Here is an 11,007-nt window from a genome sequence, read left to right as displayed (position 1 = left end):
TAGAACTTAAGGGCCGTGTGAACAGAACACCAGGCGGCAGCCTTGCAAATATAAGAAAAGCTGATGGCTAAAAGACCAGGAATCACACAGATCTAGTATGGTACACCTTGACAGAAAGGGTTGAATCCTAATCCTTGGGACTGTAGTCTTGGATGATGAAGTGACCGAGTCATCTAGAGATAATAGAACGAGAAACTGGTGCAGCCTTTTAAGGTCCATCCGAAATGACAAATAGGAAGTGGCTGAGAAAGGCAGACTATCACAGCCTGAGCCATATCCACCCAAATAGCTGTTACCTCTGGACAGTCAAAAACACATCGCCCATTTGCTCAACAGGAGGTTGTCTAAGTATTCCACAATGAGGATGCCATAAAAGCACAACAGGGCTAATACTGGGCCCAGCTTCCTGGTGCAGAAGAGATTCTGGAGGGCAGGGCCACAAACTGGTAGTGCAGGTGCCCCATAGCCAAATGCATGAACCACTAATGCACTGGAAAGGTTGGGACATGATGGTAGGCATACTTCATATCCGCCGATGCCAGAATGTCCCCTTGGTGAAAAGAGGCAATGCCAGATTTGGTGGAGTCCATGCTGAATTTTTGGACCTGAATGCAAGACATTCAAAGCTTTAAGATCCAAGATGGGGTGTATGCCCCCCTTTGGGTTTCATAATGATGAACTACTTGGGAGTAAAAACCTTGAAACTGTTCTGCCAGAAGGAACTTGGGCCATGACCATTTGATCCAGAAATCCCAAGAGTGCTCAATGATTGTATGAAGGAAACAACGTTCTATGTTTTGAATATCTATTATTTTTGATTCATTGTGAAAATAAAAATACTTTATACTTTTTTTTACAATTATTTGTAAGTCTCACAGTTCATGCCTATAAAGTCCCACCCTTTTGAGGGGAAAACTTTGGATAATTTCTAACCTTGGGATGTTGGCTATATACAGCGGAATATATTGAATACCTCCAATTTTTTGATTTTTATAAGAGTGCTCAATGGAGATCCACATATCTCTGTGGAAGCAAAGGAAGCATGGAGGGGGGAGAGCGAGAGAGCGAGAGAGAGAGCGAGAGAGCGAGAGAGAGAGCGAGCGGGATCGAGAGAGAGCAAGAGAGAGAGAGCGAGCGAGCGAGAGAGAGAGCGAGAGCGAGAGAGCGAGCGGGATCGAGAGAGAGCGAGAGCGAGCGAGAGAGAGAGAGAGCAAGAGAGAGAGAGAGCGAGAGAGCGAGCGGGATCGAGAGAGAGCAAGAGAGAGAGAGCGAGCGAGCGAGAGAGAGAGCGAGAGGGATCGAGAGAGAGCGAGAGAGAGAGAGCGAGCGAGCGAGCGAGAGAGCGAGCGGGATCGAGAGAGAGCGAGAGAGAGAGAGCAAGAGAGAGAGAGCGAGAGCGAGAGAGAGCGCGAGAGAGAGAGAGCGAGCGGGATCGAGAGAGAGCAAGAGAGAGCGAGAGCAAGAGAGAGCGAGAGAGCGCGAGAGAGAGAGAGCGAGAGAGGTTCTGGGATACCAATTCCTGCACCCAAGCTTATAAGATGCAATCGGTCCAAGCGTTCGCAAAGGTTAACAAATGTCCCCCCGACTATGGAAATGCACCTTCAAGCCAAAGAAGTCTTGGGTGAGGTCATGGGAGTGGAGAAACAAAAAGGCACATTTCTTAAGAGTCGTTATTCTTTTTCTGCTCTGAAAAATTTGTGCTTGTTCCACCACTAGCATCATTGAAAATAACAGCAAGAGCCGGCCTGAGCAAAAAGAGAGATCCTGTAAGTCGCACATCATCCCAACACGTTTTGCTCTGCCCTGGAGCTTAGCTCCCCATGACGAAGCTCCGTGGCGGAGTGAAACACATTGGAGATGTAGCCTGGTTGAAGCCTGGACTGAGACTGTTATATACTTACACACAGGGTCTTGCAGCGATGTGTGACTTACAGGACTTCTCTTTTTCCCTATATTGACATTTGGACCTCGGGCGAGCTCTGTCCTTGCCTGCACTCCCAGAAGAGGACCTGTCGGAGCTTCAAGTGCCACCTGCAATTTTGATATTGGTTCACAGCCGGTCTGTCCCTCAAAGGCCTTGCTGAGCAGGTTATTTTTAAACAAGGGTTCCCCAGTCCAGAACTTTAGCCAAAGTGCCCTATATACTGTATATAGCACTGAAATTAGACACATGCAAAAAAGGAGACTAGAGGCTTCCAGCGAACCATCATTTGTAGTTTAACGCCATAGCCATCTGCTCTAGAAATTCAATAAGCAGGTGATTATGTAAATTATGACATTAAGACATGGTGGTTGATTTATTAAATCTGGAGAGTGCAAAATCTGGTGCAGCTCTGCATAGAAACCAATCAGCTTCCAGGTTTTTTCAGTCAAAGTTTAATGGAACAAGCTAAAGTTAGAAGCTGACTGGCTACCATGCACAGCTGCACCAGATTTTGCACTCTCCAGTTTTACTAAGGCCCCTTTCACACTCAGGCGGTGCGGTCTCCGGTGGTAAAACGGTGCTATCTTTAGCGCCGCTTTACTGTAGTTTTAGTGGCGGCATTCGGCCGCTAGCGGGGTGGTTTTACCCCCCTGCTAGCGGCCAAGAAAGGGTTAAAACCACTGCAAACACTGCTGCAGCAGCGCTTTGCCGGCGGTATAGCCGCGCTGCCCCATTAATTTCAATGGGCAGGAGCGGTATACACACCGCTCCTTCACCGCTCCAAACATGCTGCTAGCAGGACTTTTTTTTACCGTCCTACCAGAAAACCGCTCCAGTGGGGCTTTCACACTGTGAGTGTGAAGAGCGGCTCTTTCAGGGAGCTTTGCAGACGTTATTTTTAGTGATGTAGCACCTGCAAGAAGTGGCTGTCAGCTGCTTTACTGAAATCTATACAGGGAGATTGGTGCTTGTAACTCCCCCCACCGCCGCACTGATCATCACTGATTGGCTAGGTATCGGATCAAGCATCGGAGCAGTCTCACGCAAATGCTCGGTACCGATACTAGTATCTGCATCAGGACAACCCTACAAATAAGGTATCTTGGAAGGCCCTAGTTGACCAGTCTACTCGCTCAGTCTTCAGAGACAGAGGAAAGGCTGAGGCAGTGCCAGCGGCTTTGGACCTGGATAGCACTTTGCGGCTTTTATCAGGAGGAATTTTGGAAAACATCCCACATGGAACCCAGTGCCTGAAAGTGAAATCCAGGCTATAAGATTCAGTCCACTGGGGTCCAGATGTGGTATTCTAAAAGGCAGGTTGAGGATGACTGCGCCTAATTACTGCAATAGAAAAGCCAAAGATCCAGCAGCAATGCAGAGAAGAATCTTATCTGAAGATGGCAGTATAACCAGAAGGTTTAACCATTTCACCTCCGAAAGATTCCCCCCCCCCCCCCTTTCATGACCAGGCCATTTTTTACAATACGGCACTGCGTTACTTTAACTGAGGTCATGAAACGCTGCACACAAATAAAATGTATATCATTTTTTTCCCTACAAGCTTTCTTTTGCTGGTATTTGATCACCTCTGTGGTTTTTATTTTTTTTCGCTATAAAACAAACAACAAAAAAAAAATAAAGCGACAAATTGGAAAAAAAATTTAATAAAAAAATAATATTTTTTACTTTCTGCTATAAAACATATACAAAAAAAAACAAACAAAAAGAAAGCACATCGATAGTTTCAAAAAACTATTAGATAAACACCTGAACTACCACAACATACAGGGATATACAATGTAATACTGACATATAATCACACATATAGGTTGGACTTGATGGACTTGTGTCTTTTTGCAACCTCACCTACTATGTAATTTTATGTAATATTTCTTCATAAGCTTAGGCCACTATGTATTCTGCTACATACTTTTGGTAAAAAAAAGAAATCCCAGTAAGCGTATATCGATTGGTTTGCATTATAGCGTCTACAAACTATGGGATATTTACTGTAATTTTATTTTTATTTTTTACTAGTAATGGTGGCGATCAGTGACTTAATAGCGGGACTGTAATATTGCAGGGGACAATTGGACACTGATGCTTTTGACACTTTGTGGGAACCAGTATATGCACTGTCACCGTACTAATGACTATAGGCGTGCACGCAGGGTTTTCCAGGTGTGTCACACCCTAATCACCCTGTGGGGCGCAGATTCCCCATTTTAGGTTGGGTTCACACCGCAGCTCAGATCCGGCTCACAGCAGGGGTCCGGTGCGCCCTCATTCACCGTTTCAGGTCCGATTTCAGATAGAATTTTTAGCTGAATTTGAACCTGAAACGGACCAAAATACGCACAGGACTCCTGTGCAGTTCACACCGGAGCCGCTCCGGAGATGTGTGAACCGCCTCCATAGAGAGCCAGTCACAATCTCCTGACATGCAAATTGGATCCAATTAACAATAGTGTGAACCCAGCCTTAAAGTGCAAGTTCACTTTTACTGAAAATCTGCACAACTTTGCACAGGACACCCTCCTCACCACCCATCCCCCCGCCCCCTGCCCGGTCCCACTGACCTGGAATGTGCCGAACTCCCATTTTGAGCCCCGGTATAGCCGCTTCAGGGTCCAGGGCTTAGAAATCCCCTCTGCATTCACGCTTCTTCCCCACTGACAGGATGAGCTACGCAGTTTCTGATTGGTCAGCGCCGCCCATGTGATGGCGCTGACCAATTAGAATGCTCCGAACCTTCTTTTTATTTATATATATATATATATATATATATATATATATATATATTACATGTATTGTGGTTTTGAATAAAGTGGAAGTAAACCCATTAAATTAAAAAAGAGTTACATTCCCGTTATGCCAGGAATGTAACTGTCACATTGGTTGTGCTCTCAAACAAACTGTTAAACCATCCAATGGCTGGTGTCATAACTGGTCACATGTGGAACAATATGGCAGTTGAAGATTAAACAGAGGTCAAGATAGCGGCTTCCTTGGCTGAAAATGATAGGAGGGTTTACTTCCACTTTAAGTATTATTATTATTTACAGGATCTATGGAGCACCAACAGTTTACGCAGCGCTTTACAATATAAAAAGGAGACAATACAGTTATAATACAATAAAATACAAGAGGATTAAGAGGGCCCTGCTCAAAAGAGCTTACAATCTAATAGTTAAGTAGGAATATATCAGAACTACAGTATAGTGTGTTATATATGTATATTGTCTTTGTATTACAGTCTAATGCCACGGGATGAATGGCTTTGGTTGGTAAATAAGATTAGAGGACAGATTACTGCCGATTCCTTCATTCGATGACCTCTTATCTCTGATTGGATCATGTTCTTTCAGGATCCTGCAACACTGTATATTGTATGTTAGTGTGAAGAGATTGAACAATGGTCAGCCAATCAATGGCCCTTAGTAGTCCTCTCAAGAGCACTTATGTAGGCAGTGGGAGGAGTTATGCAAATATAAAAATGTCTTGATGGGTGGGTGGTAATAGGGAAAAGTGGGCAATCCTAGGCAGGATGTATTTGCATACAGACAACACTAGGTAACGCCCACAAATGATGCTGAGCCTTCATAACTATATACTGTGTGTGTGTGTGTGTGTGTGTGTGTGTGTGTGTGTGTGTGTGTTTGTTTGTGTGTGTGTGTGTGTGTATATGTGTGTATATATATATATATCAGTCAACTGTGTTTACTCTTTTTATATCATAATGACAACAGAAACTACCCAAATGACCCTGATCAAAAGTTTACACACCCTGGTGATTTTGGCCTGATAACATGCACACAAGTTGACACAAAGGCATTTGAATGGCTATTAACGGTAACCATCCTCACCTGTGATCTGTCTGCTTGTAATTAGTGTGTGTGTATAAAAGGTCAATGAGTTTCTGGACTCCTGACATCTTTCATCCAGTGCTGCACTGACGTTTCTGGATTCTGAGTCATGGGGAAAGCACAAGAATTGTCAAAGGATCTGCGGGAAAGGTAGTTGAACTGTATAAAACAGGAAAAAGAGATATAAAAAGATATCCAGGTCAGGTAGACCAACTAAAATTTCAGCCACAACTGCCAGGAGAATTGTTCGGGATGCAAAGAAAAACCCCCAAATAACTTCAGGTGAAATACAGGACTCTCTGAAAACATGTGGTGTGGCTGTTTCAAGATGTACAATAAGGAGGCACTTGAATAAAGATGGGCTGTATGGTCGAGTCGTAAGAAGAAAGCCATTACTACGCAAATGCCACAAAAGTATCCCGCTTACTGTATGCCAAACAGCACAGAGAGAAGCCTCAAACCTTCTGGCACAAAGTCATTTGGAGTGATGAGAGCAAAATGGAGCTTTTTGGCCACAACCATAAATGCTACATTTGGAGAGGCGTCAACAAGGCCTATGATGAAAGGTCCACCATTCCTACTGTGAAACACGGCGGTGGGTCGCTGATGTTTTGGGGATGTGTGAGCTACAAAGGCACAGGAAATTTGGTCAAAATTGATGGCAAGATGAATGCAGAATGTTATCAAAAAATACTGGAGGAACATTTGCATTCATCAGCCAGGAAGCTGCACATGAGACGTACTTGGACATTCCAACATGACAATGATCCAAAACACAAGACCAAGTCTACCTGTCATTGGCTACAGCAGAATAAAGTGAAGGTTCTGGAGTGGCCACTTCAGTCTCCTGACCTCAATATCATTGAGCCCCTCTGGGGAGATCTCAAACGTGCCGTTCATGTAAGACAGCCCAAGAATTTACAGGAACTGGAGGCTTTTTGCCAACAGGAATGGGCAGCTTTACCATCTGAGAAGATAAAGAGCCTCATCCACAAATACCACAGAAGACTTCAAGCCGTCATTGATGATAAAGGGGGCAATACACGGGATTAAGAACTGGGGGTATGTAAACTTTTGATCAGGGTCATTTAGGTCATTTCTGTTGTGATTATGATATAAAAAGAGTAAACAGAGTTGATTGATAATAAATGGCTTCAGCCAAACACCAACCATGAGTGAAAGAAAAGTCTTTGTGTTATCATTCATATTCTCAGAAAAATGGCCAAGAAATCATAAATTCTGCCAGGGTATGTAAACTTATGAGCACACCTGTATACACCCATTATATATATATATATATATATATATATATATATATATATACATACATACATACACACACACAGCAATCTGCCATATCCCCTGTATTTTTTCTTTCAGAAAGCGTTCTGAGCAGCTCATTAGCCATTGGATCGCTTTCAGAATTGGCAGAAGGGGGCCCTACCCCCCCCCCCCCCCCCAAGAGTACTACTCCCCACTCTTGCGGCTCTCCAGTGTTTCTCGGGCATACAGTTTCCGCCAGGTCACTCAAGAAACCATCCGACGGCTGGCTCATCCGTAGATCGTCTGATCACCTCTATGGCCTTGGAGGACCCGAGAGACATCATATTCGGTGGAAGTAAACTATTTTTTTTAATCTTTTGCTTTTAAAAAGGTAAAGAGAGATTTGGGGTCTTTTTGAGACGTCTCTTTTTTTTGAGAAGTAGAATGTTTGGTAATTTTTTAAGTAATTTTCTAGCATAAAATACTGATTAAAACTTGTAAAAAAAAAAAAAAAAAAAAAAAGAAGTGCCAGAAAAAACTTGATCAATACAAAGACAATATATATATATATACATATACACACACACACACACACACACACACACACACACACACAGTATCTCACAAAAGTGAGTACACCCCTCACATGTTTGTAAATCTTTTCTTCTATCTTTTCATGTGACAACACTGAAGAAATGACACTTGTCTACAATGTAAAGTAGTGAGTGTACAGCTTGTATAACAGTGTCAATTTCCTGTCCCCTCAAAATAACTCAACACACAGCCATTAATGTCTAAACCGCTGGCAACAAAAGTGAGTACACCCCTAAGTGAAAATGTCCAAATTGGGCCCAAAGCGTCAATATTTTGTGTGGCCACCATTATTTTCCAGCACTGCCTTAACCCTCTTGGGCATGGAGGTCACCAGAGCTTCACAGGTTGTCACTGGAGTCCTCTTCCCCTCCCCCATGATGACATCACAGACCTGATGAATGTTGGAGACCTTGCGCTCCTCCACCTTCCGTTTGGGGATGCCCCACAGATTCTCAATAGGGTTTAGGTCTGGAGACGTGCATGGACAGTCCATCACCTTTACCCTCAGCTTCCTTAGCAAGGCAGTGGTCATCTTGGAGGTGTGTTTGGGGTGGTTATCATGTTGGAATACTGCCCTGCGGCCCAGTCTCTGAAGGGAGGGGATCATGCTCTGCTTCAGTATGTCACAGTACATGTTGGCATTCATGGTCCCCTCAATGATCTGTAGCTCCCCAGTTCTGGCAGCACTCATGCAGCCCCAGACCATGACACCCCCACCACCATGCCTGACTGTAGACAAGATACACTTGTCTTTGTCCTCCTCACCTGGTTGCCCCCACACACGCTTCACACCATCTGACACCAAATACGTTTATCTTGGTCTCATCAGACCACAGGACATGGTTCCAGTAATCCATGTCCTTAGTCTGCTTGTCTTCAGCAAACTGTTTGTGGACTTTCTTGTGCATCATCTTTAGAAGAGGCTTCCTTCTGGGATGACAGTCATGCAGACCAATTTGATGCAGTGTGCGGTGTATGGTCTGAGCACTGACAGGCTGACCCCCCACCCCTTCAACCTCTGCAGCAATGCTGCCAGCACTCATACATCTATTTCCCAAAGACAACCTCTGGATATGACGCTGAGCACGTGACCTCAACTTTTTTGGTGGACCATGGCGAGGCCTGTTCTGAGATGATCCTGTCCTGTTATACCGCTGTATGGTCTTGGCCACCGTGCTGCAGCTCAGTTTCAGGGTCTTGGCAATCTTCTTATAGCCTAGGCCAGTGATGGCGAACCTTGGCACCCCAGATGTTTTGGAACTACATTTCCCATGATGCTCATGCACTCTGCAGTGTACTGGAGCATCATGGGAAATGTAGTTCCAAAACATCTGGGGTGCCAAGGTTCGCCATCACGGGCCTAGGCCACCTTTATGTAGAGCAACAATTCTATTTTTCAGATCCTCAGACAGTTTTTTTGCTATGAGGTGTCATGTTGAACTTCCAGTGACCAGTATGAGATAGTGAGAGCGATAACACCAAATTTAACACACCCGCTCCCCATTCACACCTGAGACCTTGTAACACTAACGAGTCACACGACACCGGGGAGGGGAAATGGCTAATTGGGCCCAATTTGTACATTTTCACTTAGGGGTGTACTTACTTTTGTTGCCAGTGGTTTAGACATTAATGGCTGTGTGTTGAGTAATTTTGAAGGGACGGCAAATTTACACTGTTATACAAGCTGTACACTCACTACTTTACATTGTAGACAAGTGTCATTTCTTCAGTGCTGAGAAGGAAGTGTCACCGGCACACCAGGATCTTCAAAATTGGGTCCAAAATTTTAATAAAAAAATAAATGAATAGAAGTGACGTTTCGGAGGCACACAGGACCCCTTCATCAGGCATCAGCAGGGGCGGACTGACCATTGGGCCACTCGGGCACTGCCCGGGGGGGCCCCTAGCCACTAGGGGGCCCCATCAGGGTTGCCAGCCTCAGTAAAGCCAGGGACAGTATGTAAAAATCTGTGTTTTTTTTTTTTTTTACATCTGTCTCTGAAATGTCCCTTACCGACATCCTTTTGGTCTAAAAAATCCTGAGATTATAGCTGCCCCGCCTCTCCAGTACCTTCTCAGCCAATAGAAACATGTCTGTGTATACCGTGTGGCCCCCATGAGTTGTCAGTCCACCCCTGGACATCAGTGTCATCACATGAAAAGATAGAATAAAATGCAGAAATGTGAGGGGTGTACTTACTTTTGGGAGATGCTGTATATAACACACTACAGATCCGATGTATTCCTACTTAACAACTAAAATGTTTCAAATCTGCCCTGGAAGTTTGATTGCGATTGGCTGTCAGGGAATAAGACCTAGTCCACACTGGTGCAGCTATGTCAGGCGACACGACAGTTCAAAGTCGCACGACAAGTTGCGCCCCATTTGTGGCAATGGAACTATTCAAAATTTCTGTGACTCGAGTCTCAGCGACTTTAAAAAAAAAAAAAAAAAAACGTCCCTGCGCTATTTCTGTGCGATTTCAGTGCGACTCGCATTGACATCTGTTAAATGAGGCGGCACAGATATCAGCTGCACATGAAATCGCACCGACAGTCTGATTTGTAGTGGAAGTTTTGTGATGAGAGGCGTCTTACCGAAGTCCTGCATGATCATAGCGTGGGGGATTTTGGGGTCCTGTGTCTGCAGATCCACGCCTGCCCCTCCGGCATCCATGGTGTCTCCAAGTCATTGACGGAGCCTATAGGGGAACAGAGGGACCAATCAATCACCAGCATTAGGATCGGTGCCGGGACAACATCACCTACAGCTCAGAGCCAACACGCCAAACAGTGCCCCACCCCCCATGTATGAGCGTTACAGGTCGAGTAAAAATACCTCCACAATAACACTGAGCGCCAATCTACATGCTTACCCCCTCCCCCCAAGCATATCTCCCCCCTCCCCCCAGTACAAATCTACCCCCCTACTGAAATCCCCACAAGCTCAAATGCCCCCCCCCCAAAAAAAACACCCCTCCCTTCTAGCACAAATCCTCTAACCCTAATATTTCCCCACCTAGTAAGCATCTTCATTCCCCCACCCCCCCCCCCAAGAAAACACCCCTCCCTTCTAGCACAAATCCCCTAACCCTAATATTTCCCCACCTAGTGAACATCTTCACCCCCCCCACTTCAAATTCCCTCCTCTCAGTTCAAATGCCCCCCCCCCCAAAAAAAAAAAAACCCCTCCCTTCTAGCAAAAATCCTCTAACCCTAATATTTCCCCACCTAGTAAGCATCTTCATTCCCCCACCCCCCCCTCTTCCCTCCCCCCAGTCCAAATCCCCCCCCCCCCAAGAAAACACCCCTCCCTTCTAGCACAAATCCTCTAACCCTAATATTTGCCCACCTAGT

At 45.0% G+C, this 11,007-nt stretch overlaps 1 protein-coding gene across 1 annotated transcript in view; it reads right to left on the bottom strand.

Annotated features, from left to right (window-relative positions):
- The window catches only part of ZNF711 (zinc finger protein 711), a gene marked incomplete at its 5' end in the record, with an annotated part of 33,802 nt that extends 23,450 nt beyond the window's left edge, over positions 1 to 10,352 (bottom strand). The window contains 1 exon segment of the mRNA XM_077485031.1: positions 10,249 to 10,352. Coding sequence (XP_077341157.1) covers positions 10,249 to 10,327 — 79 coding nt within the window.
- Between the last annotated feature and the right edge of the window lie 655 nt (positions 10,353 to 11,007).

Source organism: Lithobates pipiens, unplaced genomic scaffold (assembly GCF_037356315.1).
Source record: "Lithobates pipiens isolate NorthernLeopardFrog02 unplaced genomic scaffold, aLitPip1_a1.2 Scaffold_1, whole genome shotgun sequence".
Classification (NCBI taxonomy): Eukaryota; Metazoa; Chordata; class Amphibia; order Anura; family Ranidae; genus Lithobates; species Lithobates pipiens.
The sequence above is the reverse complement of the archived record's forward strand: the minus strand, read 5'-3'. Positions and strand labels throughout refer to the sequence as shown.